At 44.8% G+C, this 23604-nt stretch overlaps 2 protein-coding genes across 4 annotated transcripts in view; one reads left to right on the forward strand and one right to left on the reverse strand.

Annotated features, from left to right (window-relative positions):
* Positions 1 to 1245: 1245 nt before the first annotated feature.
* nf1a (neurofibromin 1a) overlaps positions 1246 to 23604 on the forward strand; it is a 44129-nt gene continuing 21770 nt past the window's right edge. The window contains exons 1-35 of one of the 3 annotated variants that reach the window (XM_029516701.1): positions 1246 to 1471; positions 4857 to 5000; positions 6866 to 6949; positions 8424 to 8614; positions 9005 to 9111; positions 9376 to 9443; positions 9537 to 9612; positions 9704 to 9861; positions 9931 to 10104; positions 10190 to 10318; positions 10417 to 10491; positions 10587 to 10718; positions 10794 to 10931; positions 11036 to 11149; positions 11477 to 11556; positions 11687 to 11810; positions 11906 to 12152; positions 12505 to 12578; positions 12664 to 12747; positions 12937 to 13326; positions 14285 to 14424; positions 14640 to 14762; positions 14831 to 14914; positions 15002 to 15118; positions 15295 to 15476; positions 15560 to 15771; positions 16143 to 16304; positions 16383 to 16480; positions 16700 to 16835; positions 17148 to 17210; positions 19408 to 19566; positions 20184 to 20281; positions 20580 to 20726; positions 20831 to 20977; positions 21449 to 21559. In XM_029516701.1, coding sequence (XP_029372561.1) covers positions 1412 to 1471; positions 4857 to 5000; positions 6866 to 6949; positions 8424 to 8614; positions 9005 to 9111; positions 9376 to 9443; positions 9537 to 9612; positions 9704 to 9861; positions 9931 to 10104; positions 10190 to 10318; positions 10417 to 10491; positions 10587 to 10718; positions 10794 to 10931; positions 11036 to 11149; positions 11477 to 11556; positions 11687 to 11810; positions 11906 to 12152; positions 12505 to 12578; positions 12664 to 12747; positions 12937 to 13326; positions 14285 to 14424; positions 14640 to 14762; positions 14831 to 14914; positions 15002 to 15118; positions 15295 to 15476; positions 15560 to 15771; positions 16143 to 16304; positions 16383 to 16480; positions 16700 to 16835; positions 17148 to 17210; positions 19408 to 19566; positions 20184 to 20281; positions 20580 to 20726; positions 20831 to 20977; positions 21449 to 21559 — 4628 coding nt within the window. In that variant the 5' untranslated portion in view covers positions 1246 to 1411. The remainder of the gene's footprint in view (positions 1472 to 4856; positions 5001 to 6865; positions 6950 to 8423; positions 8615 to 9004; positions 9112 to 9375; positions 9444 to 9536; positions 9613 to 9703; positions 9862 to 9930; positions 10105 to 10189; positions 10319 to 10416; positions 10492 to 10586; positions 10719 to 10793; positions 10932 to 11035; positions 11150 to 11476; positions 11557 to 11686; positions 11811 to 11905; positions 12153 to 12504; positions 12579 to 12663; positions 12748 to 12936; positions 13327 to 14284; positions 14425 to 14639; positions 14763 to 14830; positions 14915 to 15001; positions 15119 to 15294; positions 15477 to 15559; positions 15772 to 16142; positions 16305 to 16382; positions 16481 to 16699; positions 16836 to 17147; positions 17211 to 19407; positions 19567 to 20183; positions 20282 to 20579; positions 20727 to 20830; positions 20978 to 21448; positions 21560 to 23604) is intronic. The other 2 variants (XM_029516703.1, XM_029516702.1) reach the window with 2 other exon arrangements.
* Positions 22053 to 23604, reverse strand: part of omgb (oligodendrocyte myelin glycoprotein b) — a 3089-nt gene continuing 1537 nt past the window's right edge. The window contains exon 3 of the mRNA XM_029516704.1: positions 22053 to 23434. Within this exon, the coding sequence (XP_029372564.1) occupies positions 22447 to 23434 (988 nt within the window). The 3' untranslated portion in view covers positions 22053 to 22446. The remainder of the gene's footprint in view (positions 23435 to 23604) is intronic.

A 23604-nucleotide genomic window follows, 5' to 3' on the forward strand; every position in this document is an offset into this window, starting at 1 on the left:
CAGTCTAAACCAATTTTCTCACTTGTAAACAGTCCCAGTTAACATAAGTGTCAAACTCAGAACTCAGCTGCAATTCCTGTGAATTGTGTTATTTTCTTCTGTCCACAGCTTTTGTCTTTAATGTGAATGTTTTCATTAAGTTATTGATCATCACACCTCTGAGTGCTCGTGACAACTCGTTAGACGTAACAATGTGCCTTAAACTATTATTTCACTTCAATAAATGACTTCAGATCATTTAAATTGCTGTCCTTAAAAGTGATTTATCAGATTCAGCAGGACGTGACTTCACCCAAACCCTGACCCAAGCAGAAATGTTTCTCATACTGGAGCTTCAATTTACTTAACTTAAACCCATTCGCTTTTGACTTTTTACAGTTTTGGAGCCGTGTGTGAAAATGTCTGTGTATGCACTCATTCATCCAGGTCATAGTCATATCCGGGCAACAAATTGAATCAAAAGCAACTGAACTTAGATTTATCTAAGAAGACGTTTTGCCTCTTTTGCCAAGGGGCTTCATCAGTTGTCAACTCATCGGTCTGATGAGTCAGGCAAAACATCTTGGAGTCCAGTTGCTGTCGATTCAATTCGCCCAGATACACACACACAATCACACACACACACACAAAGGTCTCTATTCACCATAACAGTAAATCTGTTTTTATTAACTTGTTCTTCACATAAAAACAGTTTGACATCCAGTACATAACCTGTAATAACCCCTCACCTGGTAGAGGTGATGCTATGACGTGTTTTCACTGCTGTTCTGTGATTGGTCAGAACTTCCTGAACTCTGCTGGAGTGGGGGTTTGCTGAAGGACTCTGACTTTATAATGACAACAATACAAATGGTCCTGAGGACTGAAGACACTGATCAACCTGACCCCACTTGAGGCATGCGCAGTAAAACAACTGATAAGTAAACGAAGTTACCTGAGATAGTTACGGAAGCGGGAAAAATGTGACTTCAAAATAAAAGAAAGGCTGGTGTTGGCTAGATGTAATTTGATCGATCGTTGAGCTGACGCTGAGATACCAGATGATTCAGCGCTTCGTCTTACACCAGCAGCCACAGCACAGGTCACACATTTTCACAGAAGAAATTTCAGCGCCCCCACCCCAAAGACAGACCGTCAGGTACACACTATTTTGAAAATCCTTAACAGGAAATAGTGCGTGTCACTGACGTGCACTTGACTCTGGGCTCCAACACCTCCCACCAGATTCTCCGAAGAAGACTTCCGGTGGTGTGTCATGGCGGTGGCATGGTGAATCCTACAGAAAGGGAAAAATACTCGGCCCTGCGGTCCTCTCCCGTCGATACAGGACGGATTTTCATGCGGAAATAAGCGCTTCAGTTTCCGCCTCGGACCTCGGATTCTCCGGCGCTGCGGTGTCCCCCGCCCGGCCATGGCGGCTCACAAACCCGTAGAGTGGGTCCAGGCCGTGATTACCAGATTTGATGAGCAGGTAAGATGGGCTGATTCAGGGGAGGGTGTAGCAGTCTGTGGCGGTGCTGAGGGCCCAGCGGCCCGGCTGGGGCCCATCGGCTCGGACCGGCTCCGCTTTCAGAGCGATTTTAGAGCGTTTTCCCGGCGGGAGGTCTTTCTGCTGTCCGCTGCGTCGAAGCCGTCTGTCCGGCCGTAAAACACCGAGGAGGACGAGCTTTAACTCTCCGTCTCCACTGTCACTTAGCTCGGCTCTCCCCCATCCGTCCCCGGCTCCGAGCGGAGGGAGTCGGTCAGCTGCAGAGCAAACACGCCGACACGACCTGTCCGACTTCCCCCGGACGGAGGTCCGTGTGTCCGGCTCCTGATGGCGGCTCACGGCGGAAGGCCGGCTGTCTAATGTAAACAAATCAGACTGACTCGTTTAGCTCCGGGAAGGACTGACGGCCTGCCGGGCTCAGGCCCCGGGCCCCGGAGGTCAGCAGGTCCGGGCCCTGGACACCATCAACCCACCGAGACACTAGACCACCACAAAACGACAACAAACAAAAAACACAAAACCCCACAGAAACACAAAAGGACCATAAAGAATCAGTGAATGAACAAAACATTATGAAAAAACAAACAAACAAACAACCTTACAGAGACACAAAGGGCCATAAAAAGACAATGACCTTTTACCTGTCGGTGTCCAGGGACCCCTTATCATTTCAGTCTCTCCCGAGGTACAAAATAGTGATGCTGGTGACACTGTCAGGTTGTTTATGTGAAACAATAACATATTGAACAGAAGAACATTTCTTCTTGACTCACATTAAAGGTCGTAGCTCTTCACCTGTAGTTTTGTCCTCCATCCTCAGTCTGAGGTTTTTCTTGGTCTTGTCAGTCAGTTTGTGTTTAGTCATTTAGTCAGTCTTTGTTCAGTCTCTTTCACTTTGGCCTTGGTTGACACAGATCCTGGAGGGTAGATGGTTTTAGCAGCTCAGCTTGGATTACTGCAGCCAGAAGAAAGTGGTTTAGGTTTTACACCCCTCTCCCAGTTATTGATATTTTAAGCCCCTCTTTGTTACTGAAGCTGTATCAAACTGCTCAACTCGATGTAATGGAATACGTATAGCTGTGACAGATATCATTTGAAAGGGCTGTTGTAACAACAGGAAGAGGGTCCACATCGAGGTCTTGGCTGGAATGGGTGAAACACAGGGCTTTGATGTTGAAGATTTTAGGGTGAAGACAGAAGAAGGCATTTGTCACTTTGTGCTCATGGTTTGGTTTCATATTTTTTATGGATCAATAGACCCATAAAAAAGATTTTTTTTTTTTTTTACCCCTTCATGTTATTTTATTCTTCAGCAAGATCAATTTAAAGTCAGATCAAAAAGGTTAGATTGACAGAGGTCTAAAGACTCTTCACTCAGGACTCAGCTGGACCCGGATCAGTGGATTCTCTGGTCTCAGACAAACCAGAACCTGGAGTCTGCAGATTTCATATGTCTCCAGCTACTGGTTTGGGTTCAGGCCAGGACACAGAGTTGGCTCTGAGCTCACAGCCATCGTTCTGTTGGAGGATGTCACCATCAGGTTCTTGGTCTCCTCTCTCACCAAGATCCTTCTCCAACTCCTGAAGAATCCTGTTGTTTTAGACTCCTCTTGTCTGAGTAATTGAGCCACTGGGGTCCTGAACCTTCATTTTGCCTCACACAGATCCAGGTTCTGAGCTCTGCAGTTGCACAGTCCTCATGGTCTCCATGAGGGGGGTGATTAAGGGAGCAACAGTACTGCCTGTAAGCTTAGGAAAGTGGAGAGATTGAGTTCTATACCAGTGTAAGTGTGATAACAGTTTGCTGTCATTTAATCAGGTGAATAGGAAAGAATAGCAGAGACAACACACGAGGTGACACAGAGCATAACTACCAGTGACCGGAAATGACGGAACAGAATTACCGCACGCAGCTACCGCTTGTTGGAGGATGGAGGAGGGAGATGTGAATTGTCATAAAATTGAAAGCGAAATATTTTAAGGGTCTGAAGACTTTATGAATGTACTGAATCTACAGCTGTACATATTTAATCTAGTGTTGTACAGCTCTGGTGTGAGACAGATACATTATTAAAATGTAATGAGATAAGTAGCAATTCATGCTTGAAGAATCATCACTTCATCACATTTTACATCAAGAGTAAAAACATGGTACAGGTAAAAAACACAGCAAAAACTGTTGTTATTTTAGTTGTTTTGCTGTCATCACTTTGGTAGACTTGCATCAGTAAAACAGGTAAATCATCATAAATCATCAAACATCATCATCAATCATGACCCAGTAGGTTAGTGTGTAGTGCCTGGTCATCCTCATTGTTCTCTTTAGGGCTGCAGCTAACGATTACTTTAGTATTCAAGTAATCTTGCGATTATTTACTTCGATTAATCGAGTAATCGGATAAAACATGTTTTTGTTTTTTGAAAATGAAGACATTATTCAAAATTTTGTACTATGAAAAAGCATTTATTTTCACTGCACAACCAGCAACATTGTAAAAGCTCTTCACATTAGCTTGGGCTGCTTCCTGTGGTGAGCATGGTGGGGCCATTCGGAGATAGGTTTCCTTACTGGTTTGGGATCTGCCAAAAAGAGAAATTTTATTAGTCCAACTTTGTATATTATTACATTTTTCAACATATAATCAAGAGTGTTTTATTTTATTTATTTATGAAAATTTTTTTTGTGAATAATGTTCACATCCGCATATTTATCTTTTCTTTGAATGTGTGAGGTCAGTTACTGTGTAAAATCTGAAAAAGATATCAAGTATCAAACCAGACACTTAACTTGTGCCCTCATAATGCTGTCTGTGAACCGTAAAAGTTAACATAAGGTAAGTGTTTCTAGTCATTTACCCAAACACGTGTTACACAAAAGGCACATGTTTAAGACGTGCAAAAAAGCGCTAGCCGCTAAGTTTGACTTACCGCGCCTCTATGGATTCTTTTGCACTCAGAAAATATGCAGAGTGCTTTGTTGTGAGGTGCTGCATCATTGATTTCGTGCTGTTGTGAAATGCGAGCTCTGTGTGGCAGTGTAAACATGTAACTTTGCTCTCTTTTTTAAATCTGAAAAGGTCTCATACTTTAGAGAGTTTTGGTCTTTTTCGACATTTTCGCCACCTAAGACTGCATGCTGCCGTGTGCGCTGACATGTCCTGCTGATTACGTGCTGTGCGCTGGAGTAAAAGTGCAGTGGCTGTACGGAAATTCAGTGGCCACACGGAAAGATGTTCCGCGCATATATAGTTCCGGGTTAAATAAACGAATCATCGAGGCAGACTAAATGTAATCGATGCATTTTTCTAATCAAATTATTCAATTTATTTGATTAATCATTTCAGCCCTAATTCTCTTCTCTCTTCAGCTTCCCATCAAGGTCGGACACCAAAACACTCACACCAAAGTCAGCACAGAGCACAACAAGGAGTGTCTGATCAACATCTCCAAATACAAGTTCTCCCTTGTCATCAGTGGCCTCACCTCCATCCTCAAGAATGTCAACAACATGGTGAGTGGACCGCCTGGACTGCTGTGCACCAGACTGGAGTTAAAGACCTCAACATTTTCTGTTTTTCAGAAAAGGCCTGACCACTTTTCAGGGTCCTAATGGTCCCATGTAAACTCTAAACCATTGTCTGGACTTTCTGTTTTTGTCTTCCATATTTACATTCTAGGACAGGACAATAATTCAATATATTCAATAACAGTGATGTGATTTTTAAACACATCATTTCCAATATTTCAATATACATTATTTACAGCATCTGCCACTTACTGAGGTTCATCACAGGACTCTGCTGTCACTTCATTGGATACAAGCCGAGTAAAAAGAGTCGAACACAACAGGCTACGTCGGTTGGTCACCACAGTCATGCAGCCAGTGCTCAGCAGTGGTAGGCTCGGCTCAGACATGCCAAATGTTAGCTGCTAAATGTTTACCTCTGACCACAATACCACTGTGAATGAGCAAGTTTCCAATAAAGCAGACTAAATAGTTGATAAGAGGAAAGACTAATTCAATAGGGTGGAAGAGGGTCGGCTAAAGATTGGCTGAACTTCAGGTTTTGGTGTGCTGTTAATGTGCTTGAGAGAAGCCGAGCACATAGAATCTACCCATCATCTGACTCGCTCCAGAGAATACTCTGAGAGCCTGATGATGTGGCACCATAGAAGTTTAAGGCTAGCCTGTCCCTAAAACAACACCACCTCACTCGTTTTTACTGTTGCATACACTTTTTCTGTATTCTGTAGCACTTTTCATACTCTTTTGTTATAATGTGTTAAAACAAGGATAAGATTAGTGAAATAACTTCTATGAAATGACACTTGACTGCCAGTTGAACCTCTTTATTGGCAAAACAATTAGTAAAACAAATAATTCTAATAGGATAGCATTTTCTAATATTTTCAGTTTTCTTTGGTCTTCTTGATGGTAAAATTAATATCTTAAGTTTTTGAAAAAAGAAAACATTACAGCCCTTTTCCCTATGGAACAATAAAGGCCATAAAGTAAAAGCACAAAAACCCCCACATAAATAAATAAATATAATCCTTTAATATAACTACATACATACATACCTTCTCCTCTGATGATTCACTCTCACTTGCTTTTCTCTTAGAGAAATTTTTTAACAAGCTCATCTTAAAATGCAATCAGCAGTAATTCATCATGGTGTATAGATGTGCCCAGTTAACTTCAGCTACATTACATAACGTAAGTTGGCCATCAATGTTTTGCAATGGTCATCGTATTAACATGTAGCAAGTCTTGTTCAGCTAATAATATCTATAATATCAGCCTCTTTTTTATGTTCTGCTGCCCTCATCTTCACAATAAGACTCCAGTAATGCTGTGCAGGTGATGTGATGCATTTACAAAAGACCAACCAAAAAAAAGGGAGGGGGGGGCAGCAGAATTCCTTGATTCCTTCAAGGGTGGCAAACCTCTGTTTTAAAAGGAGTGTGGCGGAAACGCTGAAGATAACCAGCCTATTTAATAGTGTAAAGTTAGTTTGAAAATATCAATATTGCTTTGTCGATTTGATGGTGAATTTGGCAAATATTTTTTGTATATGAACCCTAAAATGAAAGGTTAACCTTAATTTACTCTCAACATTTTCATCTATAAAATATTATTCACTGTTATTCTACTATTATTTAGAGCAGTTTTTCTGTGACTTTTATAAAATCTCTATTGATATCAACTGAAATGTAAACTATATTGTGATACAAATTTTGGCCATATTGTCTAGTTCTGTTACACTCATATTAGAGATTACATATTACACACGACTTGACAGCAGACCCACACCACCCCAGTCCCCCAACCTTGAGCTGAAGGCTGAATGACTGATGTTTCTCTTTGTTCCACAGCGGATTTTCGGAGAAGCTTCTGAGAAGAACCTCTACCTCTCCCAGCTCATTATCCTGGACACACTGGAGAAGTGCTTGGCTGGGGTGAGTCGGCAAGATCCATGCCTTCAAGACGAGACTTTGTTTTGGCAGGATGTTGTTATATTCTGTTTGGTGTTGCTCATGAAAATCAATCAAACCTTGAAAGACATGAAAATGTGCTCATCTACTTATCCTCCATCCGTCAAGTTCCCCTCATCTCTGTATTACTGTTAAATTTGTGTTGGAATGGATTCCAATTCCTGGGGCTCATCGGTTCAGGCTCGTCCTGTGAGCATCAGGGCTGGTTCACTGTAGTCGTTTAAAGATGTGTTTCGGCTGAAGGGACGGATGTTTACATGCAAAGAAATATTGTATTATAGTGTTGAACATATCAGCAGTTCTTCCATTAAATATTTTTCAAATGAGGTTTTGGTGTAAACCCAAGAAATCCATGTAGAATAAATCAAAAGTCATAAGTAAAGTTATGCGGGCAGCACGGCTGCGTAGTGGCAACAATCAGGTTGCAAAGGTCTTGGGAGAGTGAACCCTAACTTTAGCCCATTATGGGATGTTTTCTCGTGTGACACCTTGGTGACGCAAACCTTTTAATTGCCCATCAATGTGTACTAACTCAGCTGCTTTTCCTTTGCAAAGATAGGAAGTAGAATGACGTCCTTACTACTTTCTGGTTCCTTGCCTTGGTGTCATGATTCTTCTTAATGTGTTTGATCCTTTTTTTTCCTGTTTCCTTCCACTTTATCACAAATTACTTTATTCATGGACTTCAATGTTTTGATTCAATTGTGTCATTTATGTCAGTATCCTGGGTGAATAGCCAAAGTCAGGAGATCATTTTGGGTCAATATCTCCATTGCAATTATATTTATTAAAATAAATGTTGACATACTCAATACTTATTTCCCCAACTGTATGGTTCAGAGACTGATAAATCAGAGGCCCACATGGATCTGTCATGATCCTGATCCTGATCCTGGCTCTTCACATGCATTCAGAGACATGGCATGATGAGGTCCTGCGGGTCAGCGTGACACTGATTGGAGACCTGAAGGATTTGCTGCCCTCAGGTCCATTCCTCCGTTGAAATAGTGGTTACTCGGGTGTCACCTGACCTGAAACAGTTGGTGTTGTTGCTATGGTTACTGAGGCTGCCCACCAGTTTCTACTGGAGACCTTTTGTGGTTAAAGCCTTTAACCATAGATAAGTTTATTAATGTTTCTACTAAACTTGTATGAGACATCATTATTCATCAGGTGTGTGTATTCCCACCCAATCCTCAACTGGTCCACAGGGGAGGGGCTTTTCGCTTGTAATGTGTGTGCAGTGTGTAATAGTTTGACGTTTTGTTTCTTGTATTACTGTACATTGACACAGTAAAACCTGGAGTCATCAGTGTTGAGGTGGCAGTTGTCACGGTTACAAGTCGTGACTTGAATAGTTTGTACTCATTTTCATCAAGGTGAGTGAACAAAGCAAGGCCTTTTTCCTGATGCTCTGTCCTCTGTTGTCCCTTTGCAGCAATCAAAGGACTGTTTACGTCTGGATGAGACCATGTTGGTCAAACAGCTGCTGCCAGAGATTTGCCATTTCATCTACACATACCGTGAAGGCCACCAGCATGCTTCTGAGCTCCGCGCCTCAGCCTCCGCGGTCCTCTTCTCTCTGAGCTGCAACAACTTCAACGCAGTCTTCAGCCGTATCTCCACAAGGTGGCACTCTCATTGTTTATGGTCCATCAGCAGGCAGTCCCTGAAAGAACTCCAGCTGTGACAGCTGTTTAATCCACATGATGAGATTGATCCCCTGTCTGTAATGGAATCAGATTTAAACTATCTGTGTGTGGGCGTTGGCGTGTGTTACAAAGAACAAGTTGTTAGGCAACATGTGGAACCCGAGGTGGTCTGTATGAAAAGGTCCTTCGGACTAAGGGGGTGGGGGCCGCACTGTGGATAAATGAACGGACTGTTAACTCTGCCAAGTGTTGATTCTGATCAGGAACACATAGATATCAACTGAACAAGTTAAAGTGCAGCCTAAACTAACATCAGTAGAAATACTTGCACTTGGTCACATGACCTTAACCTGGTTTGTGTCATCAGGCTGCAGGAACTGACCGTGTGCTCCGAGGACAACGTGGATGTTCATGACATCGAGCTGATGCAGTACATCAATGTGGACTGCTCCAAACTGAAGAGGCTGCTCCAAGGTTCGCTTCTCACAGTCCACCACAGCTGTCAGGAACCACTACTCCAGCTCCTTTAAAATCAGCTGCCCAATCAGATACTTTGTAGCCTGTCCCAGTTCTGGTAAACTGATTCTGTGGCCTCGTATTGTGCCTTTCCAGAAGCTGTCAGCTCACATCTGGACAGGCTTAGATCAATAGCTGCTAATTTGGTTTAGCTGCAGCTGGATGGATCAGTGCAGAAACACAAGCCCAGAAAACCTGGTGATGTTAACTCTTTTGTTTCAGAAACTGTGTTGAAGTTTCGGGCTCTAAAGAAACCTGCACAGCTCTCAGTCATCAACAGTTTGGAAAAGGTGATTGTTCTGTGTTTGATTCTGGACTTGTGTATGGAAGTGTGTATCCACCACAGCCTCATATGTGTTTTTTTGTCCCCTGCTGTTTTACAGGCTTTTTGGAACTGGGTGGAGAATTACCCAGATGAGTTCACCATGTTGTACCAGCGGCCACAGGCGGACATGGCAGGTACAAAGCCTGTGGATGAAGCTTCAAGTCTCTGTCCACAGTTTGATTTGACTGTGCTCATCAGTGTCTGTATGTGTGTTTGCCTTTGTAGAGGCTGCAGAGAAGCTTTTTGACCTGGTGGACAGCTTTGCAGAAAGTGCGAAGAGGAAGGCAGCTGTGTGGCCACTGCAGATCATCCTCCTAATACTCTGTCCAGAGATCACACACACCATCTCAAAGGACACTGTGGAGGACAGCAAGGCCAACAAGGTATTGCACACGCACGCACGCACGCACGCAGTCAGTCAGTCAACCACTGACTCACCCTCCCTCCTGCAGAAACTGTTCATGGACAATTTGAGGAAAGCGTTGGCGGGACAAGGCGGTAGTAAACAGTTGATGGAGAGTGCAGCCATTGCCTGCGTCAAACTGTGTAAAGCGTCAACCTACATCAACTGGGAGGACCATTCCACCATCTTCCTGCTGGTCCAGTCCATTGTCATGGACCTCAAGGTGAGTTGTTCACGGTATCTGTGCAATCTGATAGCTTTGGTCTGAGTCAATCAAGTGACCTACCGCCCCCCCCCACCCCAACCAGGCTTTGCTGTTCAATCCAGCCAAACCCTTCTGGAGAGGGGCGGGCAGCCAGAACGCTGACGTGGAGCTCATGATGGACTGCTTTGTTTCGTGTTTCCGCATCAACCCTCACAACAACCAGCACTTTAAGGTGGACAGAAAGGACTCTACATGTATTGTAATTTTTCCCATAATTCCCAGCACAGGGTGGGTTCATCACCTCAGGACTGTGTCCTCTCTGTCTAACAGGTTTGTCTGGCCTCCTCCTCCCCCTCCACCTTCCACTTTGTCCTGGTCAATTCGCTGCACAGAATAATCACCAACGTGAGTGTCAGTCTCCAGAGCTGCTTAGCATTTACTCCTTGTCATTTGGGGACTCCATGTAAGCTTTACTTCCTGTCCTGTGCGTCCTCTTTCAGTCACACCTTGACTGGTGGCCGAAAATCGATGCTGTGTACTGCTACTCTGGAGAACTGCGCTTCATGTTCTCTGACACCCTGAATAGGGTCATCCAGGGCGCTGCCACACACGCACCACTGCGCATGACTCCGGTGAGTATGACTGATAAAAAACCAACACTGACACACACTTAAACCTTGAAGTTGCCCTCCTCTTGCCACCCTCAGAGTCTGACGTTCAAAGGGAAGATGAGCACCAGCCTTAAGTTCAAAGAGAAAACCACAGACCTGGATACTCGGAGTTACAAGTGCCTCCTCCTGGCCCTGGTCAAACTCATCCACGCTGACCCCAAACTCATGTTACATGTGAGTCTCTGTCGGGAACCCAGACTAGGTCCCAGTCTCAGTCATCAGTCAGTTCAAAGTGTTTGTTCCTCTTCATGTTATTAAGGTTTTTTGACTTGTGTCAGAATCCAGTGAAACAGGCTCCAGAGATGCAGAGCAGCACAGCAGAACTCATTACCGGCCTGGTGCAGCTGGTACCTTTCACTAACACCACCCAGCTCTCACAGGAAGCCATGGAGGTCAGAGCAACAGCCATTCACACCATCACTGCACCTTTTACACAGAAAACAGCTTTTTACATTCAATGTAAAACAGCTAGGCACAAAGTTTTTACTTTTGATGAAGTTTATTTGACAACTGATACTCCAGTATCTGTATTAGAACCAGTTCTAATACAGACTGTGTGACTATGGTGTCACGCAGTCTGTAAAGCACATTGAGTTGTTTATTAATGGATAAATTAAATGAGCAGACTTGCAGTTCAGGGTTGAACTCACTCAGACTGAGACTCTAAAAATAGATTTCATCAACTCAGACCTTGTGTCTTCTCCTCTGACTTCTGTTAGGCTTTGTTAGTTCTACACCAGCCAGAGAACATAGACCTGTGGAACCCTGACACGCCCATAGAGACTTTCTGGGACATCAGGTACAGAGCTCTACTGGGTGATGTTTAATTCAAATGACATTAATCTGGATTTTTGGGCAGACCTAATCCTGGATGATGTTTTATTGTTGTCATTGAACTTTCAGCATTCTGACTTTGCCTGTGTCTTCAGTTCACAGGTGCTCTTTCTCATCTGCCGGAAGCTGATTGGCCAGCAGATGGTTAATGGCACAGAGGTTCTCAAGTGGCTTAGGGAGATCCTGATCTGTAGAAATAAGTTTCTGCTCAAGAACAAGGTGAGAGCCTGTTGTTCATTCATTGTTTCATACAGAGTGGTTTTAGAGGGCGCTCCTGTGAGAAATTAAACTGTGTTTGTTGCCTGATGCTGCAGGAGGGAGCCACGATGGGCGGTGGGATCCCGATCTGCCGTCAGGCACAGACGAAGCTGGAAGTGTGTCTCTACATGTTCCTATGGAGTCCGGACACTGAAGCTGTTCTCGTGGCCATGTCCTGTTTCCGCCACCTTTGTGAGGAAGCTGACATCCGCAGTGCTGCTGACGAGGTGCCGGTCCAGAACATTCTTCCAAACTATGCCACCTTCAGTGAACTGGCCTCCGGCAGCAACATGATGGGAACAGGTCAGTCCTGCTGGTTTAGCCTTCTAAAACTGTAGCTCTGGAAGTTTCTCATCCGGAGTATGACGCTGTCACTGTGCCTTGCACCTCACAGTCAGGAGGGTTTTTACTACAGTCACAATACATACCTCCAAACATCCTCCTTCCTCATCCTGACACCTGTCACAGCAGAAACTGATGTCAGTGTGAGCTCTCATTTCTGTCCTGGACACCGAGGAGGCTCGTCCAATAATCCCTCACTCCTGTTTTTGTCCTGATGAACACCCAGGAGGCAGATATTAGTGTGTGTTTGTTAGTTGTGTTTCTCCCTATGCAGGGGATTTGCGTTAACACTTTGGTTTCTGTCCCCCATCAGGCCGCTCCACTTTACAGAAGAGGTTGATGGCGCTGTTGAGGAGGATAGAGCACCCCACACCTGGAAACATGGAGGTAATATTCCTATCACTTGTCTGGATTGTCACCTGAACACCTGATGATTGCCTGCCATGACTCCCATCTGGTGTGCCACCTTTAGGCCTGGGAAGATACCTACACTAAATGGGACCAGGCCACAAAACAGATTCTCAACTTTCCCAAGAACAAGGCAGATGATGGACAGGTAAGCCAGTACGGAACCTGGTCACATGGTTGTTTGAACTGACGTCTAGTGTCCAGTTTAAACTGATCTGGACTAATAACCCTACTTAGTAAATGTTGTTTACAGGTAAAGAGGAAGCTGATTTGTCAGATGTAACACTCTGTGTCTCTTGTGTGCACTGCTGCTCAGTGTCTCTGTGTCTCTCCACAGCAGGAATGGATCAACATGACTGGCTTCTTGTGTGCTCTTGGTGGGGTGTGTCTCCAGCAGCGTAGCACCCCTGGCCCAGCCACGTACAGCCCACCGATGGGCCCTTTGAGCGAACGCAAACACTCCATGATCTCAATGGGCCCCTGTGAGGTGTCCAATCCCGTGGCCTCAGCCTCATCCTGTGCCTCAACGGCTTCCAGCGAGTCACCAGTCAGTCGATTCCTGGACCGGCTGCTGGCCCTGCTTGTGTGTGGCCACGACCGGGTTGGCCTCCACGTTCGGACCAATGTTAAAGACCTGCTGGGGCTGGAGCTCAGCCCTGCCCTCTATCCTATGCTCTTCAACAAACTGAGGAACAGCATTGGCAAGTTCTTCGACACCCAGGGGCCGGTGAGTGCAGCTATCATCTATTTCACACCTGGTCTGCCCTGTAAAATGGAACTGATTACTGCATTCAGTCCAAGGTTGTGTTAGAAGGGACTTTAGCTCAGCCTCAAATCTCTGAATGGTGTTGGAGAGAAGAAGTTTGCAGGACTGACACTGCACATCCATATCATCATTCCAGGTCTGCATTGTCTTTCTTTCTCAGGCTCATGGATCATTTGGATCCTTTTTGCATTAGTTTAATTATTGTTTAAAGGTCTTTGCTCTGGTTTGTGACATCACATCTGTCATTCTTTTTCGATCTTGGATCTCAAACTAAAAGCCGCTTTGGTTATTGTGATACTCAGAACTTCTTCATTATATGATGTTTCTTTGTCTTTAAGGATAAAAACTGTCGGGAACTGGTCATAAATATGCTCTGCTGTTCATCTTTATCAAACTCAATGTGCTAAAACTTATACCAGAGTCAGTGTTGGCCTCCGTGTCTTCATTAATTACCAGTCAGCCACAGTGCAGGTGACAGTCAATCTTGAGCCAGCCGTTGATCAGATATGACTCTGTCCAGTGGATTCTGGCTGTGCATAAAGTGGACTTTGATCATTTAAAGTCATTGTCCTGTTGCATTAGCAGCTTCTTCCGAGCTTCAGGCTGTGGACAGACACATGCTACATGTTCTTACTGAACGGTTCCAGCTCCAGGGAGAGAAGCCACAGAACTAAATGGTCTCCATCTGTGGGCAGTTTGTCTTTGGACTGATGACTCTGTGGCCTTTTAGCTTTGTGCTCATCTGATATTCAAATGTTGGTCATATCAGCTGAAGCTTCTGAAGAAAAAAAAACACCTTCAAACTTGTTTCACTGAACTCCTGACTCCAGTTAGTTTCTCTTTTATCTGCTGACGTGTCTGCCTGTGTGTGCATGCGCGTTTCTAAGTGAGTTGTACTCATTGGTTCTTCTGGTTCCAGGTCCCCATCAATGACACCAACACCCAGTTTGTAGAGCAGACCATAGCCATCATGAAGAACCTTTTGGACAACCACACAGAAGGCAGCTCTGAACACCTGGGACAAGCCAGCATCGAAACCATGATGCTCAATCTAGTCAGGTCAGGACCTTCATTCTGGTCCAGAAACTATCTGCTAAACTGCTAAGTTTGCTGATACTGGCGAGTCTGAATGATCAGAGAAGCACATTCTAGGAGATGGATGATTGGTGGCAGGTGACGGGTAACAAGTAGGTGATGGGTGACAGTTGAGAGGCGGCAGTTGTTAAAGTGACTCGTGAAGGGGGACGCTTCCTCATTTGCTTGTCCCCCCTCAGGTATGTGCGCATCCTTGGCAATGTGGTCCATGCGATCCAGATCAAAACTAAGCTGTGCCAGCTAGTCGAGGTGATGATGGAGAGAAGAGACGACCTGTCCTTCTGCCAGGAGATGAAGTTCAGGTGAGTGTGGCTCTGCCCATATGCTGCTGTCAGAATGACATGTGCTGAAATTTTGTTTTGTACTGTAGGAACAAGATGGTAGAATACCTGACGGACTGGGTGATGGGGACCTCCAACCAAGCAGCTGATGATGACATCAAGTGCTTGACGAGGTGCAGCTCTTCCACATTCTTTCATATCATGTAGTATACTGTAATGAAGCAATAAAGCCCCCCCCTCACTGAAGTCTTTTTCTGCAGGGACCTGGACCAGGCCAGTATGGAGGCTGTAGTGTCTCTGTTGGCTGGTCTTCCTCTGCAGCCAGAGGAGGGGGATGGAGTGGAACTAATGGAGGCAAAATCTCAGCTTTTTCTCAAGTAAGAATTCACTTGTGATACCGTAAGACCCGTGTTTGTCTAATCCCATCCCAGGGTCACAGTAGCTAGGTCTCTCATTTACAGTGGATCAACTGAAGGAAGAAAATCAAAGACCTGCTCTTATAGGTCAGAAGAAGAGGCCTTTCTAATGAGTGATTGGTTTGTGGTCTCTGCAGGTATTTCACCCTCTTCATGAACTTGTTGAACGACTGCAGTGAGGTAGAAGACGAGGGGCAGGCTGTGGCGGGGAGAAAGAGAGGGATGTCTCGGCGACTGGCTTCCCTCCGCCACTGCACTGTTCTTGCAATGTCCAACCTACTGAATGCTAACGTAGACAGTGGCCTCATGCACTCCATTGGTAAGTCAGCTGCTGAATCTGCAGCTTGCAGGGTTGTTCTGCTAGTTGTGAGGCGCGCTGCTCATTGATGTCTTCCTGTCCAGGTCTGGGATACCACAAGGACCTGCAGACCCGAGCCACCTTCATGGAGGTGCTGACCAAGATCCTGCAACAGGGAACTGAGTTTGACACTCTGGCAGAGACAGTGCTGGCGGACCGCTTTGAGAGGCTGGTGGAGCTAGTTACAATGATGGGGGATCAGGGAGAGCTGCCCATTGCCATGGCATTAGCTAATGTTGTTCCTGGATCTCAGTGGGTGTGTATGACTATGTTGTCAAGTCAAAGATGTCCTCTCAGCTCCAGGGGGGTTCATATATTTACAAATTAAATCTAACAAGTTCTCTGAGGCCAAGTCTAGAATTTCTGTAGATCAGCAGCATGAGGAGTTCCTGCCCGCAGTGGAGGTACACATTAAATCTAAAAACAAAACTAGTCATAGTAGATAAGTGTGTGTTTAACAGTATCAGGGAGCAGGAGCAGTTCTTTATCCTAGATCCAGACTGTCCTGGTCCAGAGACAGAGAGGAGGAGGAGAACCCCAGTCAGTATGAAGCAGTGGTTTATTTCAGGGCTGGTCAAACACAGAGCTCAGGTGGAATAAAACATATTCCATGTCTCCTGAACTCAGGATGAGTTGGCACGAGTCCTGGTGACCCTGTTTGACTCCCGTCACCTCCTCTACCAGCTGCTGTGGAACATGTTCTCCAAAGAGGTGGAGCTGGCTGACTCCATGCAGACTCTGTTCAGAGGAAACAGCTTGGCCAGTAAAATCATGACCTTCTGTTTCAAGGTATAAACACAGTTTCCCGTCCGTCACGACACAGTTGAAGTGTTGCAGCGTCTGACTCACCTGTTTCCACTCTCCTAGGTTTATGGAGCAGCGTACCTGCAGAAGCTGCTGGAGCCGTTACTGAGAGGAGTCATCACCACACCTGAACACATTAGCTTTGAGGTGGACCCCACCCGGTGAGTCCATGCATTTCTGATGACCCCTGATCCCCTGTTTCTGAATATAGATAAGTGAACAGTTCACAGCTGTTGGTTACTTTTTAACAACCCCCCCAACCCTAACCCCCCCCCCCAAAACCTTACTAAGGCTGTTCAATCCCGCAAAGGTTAATAAGGTTTTCAGCTTGTGACATGAGGCCTGGGTGCCTGATAGAAGCTGCTTGTGTATCTCCTCAGGCTGGAACAAGGGGAGAACCTGGAGGAGAACCAGAGGAATCTGCTGCAGATCACAGAGCGTTTCTTCCAGGCCATTATCGGGTCATCCAGCGAGTTTCCCCCCCAGCTCCGTAGTGTCTGCCACTGTCTCTACCAGGTAGGACCCCCTCCACTCTCTACTCTGTAGCCCTTCACAGTGATCACCTGTTTTAAAGCCAGCAGCACCTGTTGTTTCCCTTGAATGTCTGAGTCCCCGCCCTCCATCGTGAATGAAGCTCCTCCCACCGAGCGAACCTCAGTGCAACACACACACATTGAAAACAAATTAACATCAAATCATTCAAAATTTTCTGTTTTAATGGATGTGTTTAAACTTAGTGGTTAAAGAGTGTGAGTGCATGCGTGCGTGCGTGCATGAGTGCGCGCGTGTAGCTGGTGCTGTGACCATGTGCTCATCTCTGTTCTGTAGGCTACTTGCCACTCTCTACTGAATAAAGCTTCAGTAAAAGAAAAAAAGGAAAACAAAAAAGCAGTAAGTTTGGAGAATCTATTTTCCCTCAGACACTTTTTCCCCTGAAGCAAAAAAAAAACTTTTTTTGCATCTTAATCATTTGATTTCTTTTGTTTCTTCATTTTTAAAAATTTTGATTTGGTTTTTCTCTGGAATAGTTTTTTTTTCTCTTTACATCAGCTCTGTCTGCGACCTTCCTTCAGGTCACTGTACTAATCTGGCACCATGTGAAGTATTTCAGTTAACCCAGGAGACAGGGCTCTGCTTCTCTCTTGACTTTGTTTCACCCAGAGACATCTTCTCAGAAGGTTTCATCTCATCCACCTCATGTGTCTTCATCTTCTGTGGCTCATTTCAATCAGCTGATCTCATACACCTGCATCCCTCACAGCTGATATTGGTCCCACTTGGTCCAATTGTCCCTCTTTAATCAAATGACCAAGAGTTGGTCCCATGTTGATCAGATGGCCAAACGGTGGTCTGATGGTCCCATCTTGTTCTGGCGGCAGTTCCACATTGGTCTGTTGGTCCAGCACAGCCTCTATAGACATGAGCGTCTTAAGATGAAATGTTCTGATAAACTGTCCTCCCTCTATCCTGGGTGGATCCCTCCTTTTCCCGCCAAATGTAAAAACTGTCACTGATTGGCTCCTTAGTGCAGTCACAGAACCACTGGCTCTTTTTAAAGATGGATGACTACCCCTGATGGCTGGCTATGGTGGAGGCCACTTTTGGTCATTCTCATCATGCTCATGTTAAAGTGCTTTCCGATGAATTTGGTTTGAACTGTCTGATACCTGACAGGTGGTACTTACTCCTGATTGGGTCTAACAGATGGATGAGTGGGACCTTGATACTGCCCCCCCCATCAGCATCAGGAAGAGGAGGCTTGGTCTATCTTTTTAAACAGTCACCTCTCTTCTCTCTCTATAAAGACACACGCATACGTTGTGTACACATACAGATGTGGTGTTCCGCATAGTCAGTGGTAACTTTATTAGGAACAGTAGCTAAGTATGAAGACAAATTAAATCATAACTCCTTTATGAAGGTCCAGTGTTTGTTGGAAGTAGATTGATAAGGTGTTGACTGATCAAGATCAGTTTTTTATATTGTGTTATATGGAGAAAACAACAGATACATCTGTCAACATAATGAAGAGGAACAGCTGATGTTGTTGTTTCTAATGAATTGACAACTGTGTGTGTGTGTGTGTGTGTGTGTGTGCGTGCGCACACATTAGACATTCTTGGTGAGTGATTTCAGCAGTGGAAATGTGAGAAATGTGATTATTTTACTTCATTGGATTCAGAGTTTCCTCCTTCCAGTGAAACAGACATTGATTAAACTGAAGCTCTGCTTCAGCATCTGTTCAGGTCTGAGTGCTCATGTTGATCCAGTGGTGTTGAGTGGGATCCCTCCTTGTATCAGTTAGTGGTGTCAGAGTAGCCAGAGTGTTGCAGGCTGGTTGTACCAGGCCTTTGGGGTTCAGGAGTGGGAGCACATGGTCACAGCTGGAGGTTCTGTGTGAAAATCTTTTCAAATTAGTTTTTGTCATATAAAACCAGCAACCAGCATCTTGGCCCATCAGACTTATTGGTGGTGGTGAGAAAAACAATAAAGCCTGGTGTTGTTCTAAAGTGGTAGGCACCTTAAGTGAGTCAAAGAGGATCAAAACGTCAGACGTGGTGTGACTTGGACTGCAGGTCTGAGCTACATTTGTCTTAAGACTTTTGGGTAATTGTTAATCATATCAGGTGATCACATCATTCTTGTTTGCAGCCAAGCCTCAGTTCGCATCCACTAAGGCACTAGAATCAACAGCTACCCTCAGCTTTTTTTGTGATGACTTGGAGGGGGGGGTGGGGTCTGGCTCAGTGTGTTCCTTGTCTTGTTCTTCCTCTCATCTCACTCTTGCGCTGTAACTCAAGTCCGAACTTGTCTCGCTCTGGTTACAGCTCAGGAGGAACTTGGATTGTTTCTCTTCATGTCTTCCTTCTGAACCTGACACCTCACTCTGCGCTCACGTGTTGATACATGTACATTTAATTCTTACCATCATTCCCCACTTTGCTGTTAAATGTAATGAAATAATTTTCAATATTTCTCCTTCCCTTTGTTCAAACCTGCTCCTCTGCTCACCCCCTTCTCCTCTGTCCTGTCCTCTCTATTCTACATCTCCCCTATGTTCTCCTGCTCCCTCCATCATCACCACCAGGTGGTGAGTCAGCGTTTCCCACAGAACAGCATTGGTGCAGTGGGCAGTGCCATGTTTCTGCGCTTTGTCAACCCAGCCATTGTGTCTCCGTACGAAGCAGGCATCTTGGACAAGAAACCCCTGCCTAGAATAGAACGGGGGCTCAAGCTCATGTCCAAGGTGAGTCTGTTGGATGTGAAAACAGGAAAAGGGCCTAAAAAGTTCAGTAGAGTTGAATGGTTGGAAACAACACAATGCTATCTGTGGTTGTCAGTGCATGTGTTCCTGTGTGCTTAATCCATCTTCGCAATGGAGTGACAACCTCAGTGCAGTGGAAGGTTGAATGACTGGATTTACAGTTACAGTAGCACCTCGGCCATGTGACCACATGAAGACCACTGTAATCTGCAGATGTGCAGAACAGAAATTCAGTGCCTAGATCAAAGTACAGACTATGTAAGACCATGGTTGATTCTCTGATGGTAAAAAACACTGACATATTTTCCATCCATGCCAAACAGTCAGACATAAATCCTTAATTTATCCACAAGATTCCTGTGATTTCCAGTCAAGGGAAATCTTTTAGTTTAAGCTTAACCCATCTCCTTTATAGATTATGCATCTAAAAGCAAGACCATGTGGCTCTGTTTTAACAGCAACCACATGACAGGAAGTGCTAACCCCTCACCTCTGTAAAACTGTACTATAATCTGTACAAATGAGCACAGTTTTACAGCAGTGGTGCCCTTCTAATATGTTGATTTATTTATTTTTTATTTTTTTTCCTCCTTCCTCAGATTCTGCAGAGCATTGCAAATCATGTCCTGTTTACAAAAGAAGAACACATGAGGCCTTTTAATGACTTTGTGAAGAGCAACTTTGATTCAGCCCGAAGGTGAGACATATGAAGCCCAATGCTGATTTACCTTGGTTAGCTTACACATAAACGGCAACCAATAAACTGTTGCATCACTCTGGTCAAATGAGGCTAGAAACTGAAAGTGGACCCATGACGTTGTTTTGGTGCAGTCACAGGAGTCTATTCTAAAAGCTTGGTCTGTCTCTGAAGTCTCCAAATGACCCAGCACCTTGTCCATAGTGACACAGTGTCACAGCAGAACAGCCCATACAGTATCTGCAAGGAACACAGTGAGAGTCCAGGTTAAAGCTCTGAGCTCTTCTCTCCACCACAGGTTTTTCTTGGACATAGCCTCCGACTCTCCGCCCAGTGACTCTGTCAACCACAGCCTGTCTTTCATTAGTGATGGTAATGTGCTGGCCCTCCACCGCCTGCTGTGGAACAACCAGGAGAGAATTGGACAGTATCTCTCCAGTAACAGGCAGGACATGATTTTTTTTCATTCTACACCGGTGTGGATGAGATCAGCACTGGACTATTCTTCAGTCCTTCGTCTTAATGTGCCATTTATCATTTCATCTCTAGGGATCACAAGGCGGTAGGCAGGCGGCCTTTTGACAAGATGGCAACCCTGCTAGCCTACCTGGGACCCCCTGAACACAAACCTGTGGCTGACACTCATTGGTCCAGTCTCAACCTGACTAGCTCTAAGTTTGAGGAATTTATGACCAGGTGGGTTCATCTTTAAGACTAAACTTCTTGTGTTTCAGAGCCCTCAGCAGATATGACAACTGCTTTTATTGGAGTGCAGAGTGTGGATGTGAGGTTAACCTTCACAACTGTATGATTGGTTAAATCACTTCAACAACTTAAGACAGAGGTTTCTCAGATAAATGTTTCTGTTCATTTGTTAGCATAAAATATTATCTTCCTTGGTCCAAGTGTGTTTCTTCACTAATTGATCCTGTCCGTAGACTGTTCTCTCACTTGGTCTTTCTGTTTAAGAAATATAGCAGTTCAAGAATCTGTATAGCAAATTTTTAGATTGTGTTATCTTATGCTGCCTGAAACTTGTGTGCAGCTGTGCTTCAAAATATATCTTTAGTCTATATGTAAGCTGGTTCCTTGAACAATAAAAATCTGTTGGTCCAACAAACCAGACAAATGTTAAGTGTTCAATAATAAAGCTTGGTTTCTCCTCAGGCATCAGGTCCATGAGAAGGAAGAGTTCAAGGCCTTAAAGACCCTCAACATCTTCTACCAGGCAGGAACCTCTAAGACTGGAAATCCAGTGTTCTACTATGTTGCCCGCAGGTAGGAACTTTACTGACCACCACCCCCTCTTTGTCTCTACATTCTAGCACTCCTGACAGCATTGTCTGGTCATTGTTTAAAACCTTAGAGCTACAGTCACATGTTCCTGCAGAATTTTTAGCATTGTTACCATCATTATTCAACCATGTCTCACCACAGCACCATTACACAGGGTTGAGTAGCTCATGATCCATCACCCAATAAAGGGTTAGGGAATCAGTAAATTCATGGAACAGGACATGCTAATCTAAAACATCCACCTTCTGATGTTTTTCTTTGTGTGGAGGGAAAATCCATCAACTGTAGAACCTGAGCTTTAGTAGAAGACTATAGAAAGACTATAGAAACTCTGTCTACTGTTCAGTCAGCTTGGAGCACAACTGTTTAATAAAGCCGCAATGGGCGTTAAAGATACCAGAATAGCGAAAGAATCAGACTCGTATCCTTTTTTATTGTCTTTTATGGGCTCATCTTTTTGTTACATCAGGTTAATTTTACTTTTGACTCTTACCCACACCTACATCCACTCTACAGATCGTAGTGTTTCCTATAATGAGCCCTTTTCTTCTAAGTTGTGAGTTGTGTACCAGCGGTTTTGTGCTGTGATGTTCTGCATCAGGTTCGAAGAACATAAACATCAGTTTAATGAAGAATACAGACTCCAGTTCATAGACACACTAAGAGCTTTTGTTTCTGCAGCTTATCTTTGTATACAGGATTTTAGAGATAATGTTTCACATGTTGAGTTGATGAAAAGGATTATGAAGATAAGAGTGATGGAAGGGCAAAACAACTCCCAACAGTTTTTGCCCGTGGTTGGGTTCTGATGATTATTATTCAGTCTAAATGAATACAGTTTGTTAGTCTGTGTTCTGTGTGAAGGAGCTTCAGAAGATGCTGAACACTGTTGTTGTTACAACAACAGTCAGAGTGACAGTCTGAGTTTCCCCCAGAAAGCCCAGACCTTTATTTTGAGAGCTAGCTACTTTGGGTTTCTTTGTTGAAGTCTGGGGGTGGGGCGTGGTGTTTGTGTGGACCGAGAAACCATCAAAACTTGTTGATGACGTGAAGACCAACACCACATGATTGCCAGATTCATTCACTGCTTTTTTGCCTTGGTATATCCCCGTCTCAAAAAGAGCCGACTTGGCCTGGTAACTGGACGTGACCTCTGCAGTCCATGCTGGTGATGGACCATCGTGTACTTCGCCTCTGCTGCTGACCCAGAGCGGGGGCTCAGTGAGCAGTGATGAGTGCAACTCCCTCCCTGGGGTTGCCATATGGCTTTGCCCACAGACAGGTCTTGTATAGCAGGGACAGCCAAAGATGGTTGCACGAGTTTGCTCAGCCCACCTAAGAAGCCTGGTGATGTTCTCTTCTTCCTCACATGCCCAGGGGTTATCTCCAAGAGTCATCACATCCAGCCCTGTCAGCTTGTCAAAGATGCCCTCTGACAACCAGGAAAAGCGATTAGCATGTAGGTAGAACTGAGCCAGTCTGGGCAGCCGGTCCAGTGATCCTGGCAGGATTTGTACCAGAAAATTATTAGACAAATCGATGCTCTTTAGGTTGTGTGGCATGTTAGTGGGCACTGTCCAGAATCTGTTGTGACTGAGGTTGAGGGCTTGCAGACTGGGCAGTGTGTTGTTAATGAAGACCACCCTCTCCAGCTCATTGTCTGACAGGTCCAGAACTTTTAGGTTCCAGTGGTAAGCTGTGTCATTTTTATCCAGTGAGCGTAGGTGGTTTCCTGCCACTCGGAGGTCCCACAGAGACCGTGGTAGGGCGGGAGGTAGGCTCTCTAGTCGGTTGTAGGATAGGTCTAGAGTTCTCAGGTGGGCATAATGACTTAACTGGCTGTCCAGTACCCAAAGGCTACCAGACAGGGGAGACAAATAAGAGCATAGTCAACAAAAAAGTTCTCATCTCTTTCTGTTTTGTTTGGTTGTTTGTTTTTGAGATGAGAGACCCAAGAATAGCAGGATAATATCCAAGTGAAGGAAGACGTGTAAGCGCCCCCCCAAACTCACAGCCCCTTTACTGTA

Source organism: Echeneis naucrates, chromosome 13 (genome assembly GCF_900963305.1).
Source record: "Echeneis naucrates chromosome 13, fEcheNa1.1, whole genome shotgun sequence".
Lineage (NCBI taxonomy): Eukaryota > Metazoa > Chordata > Actinopteri > Carangiformes > Echeneidae > Echeneis > Echeneis naucrates.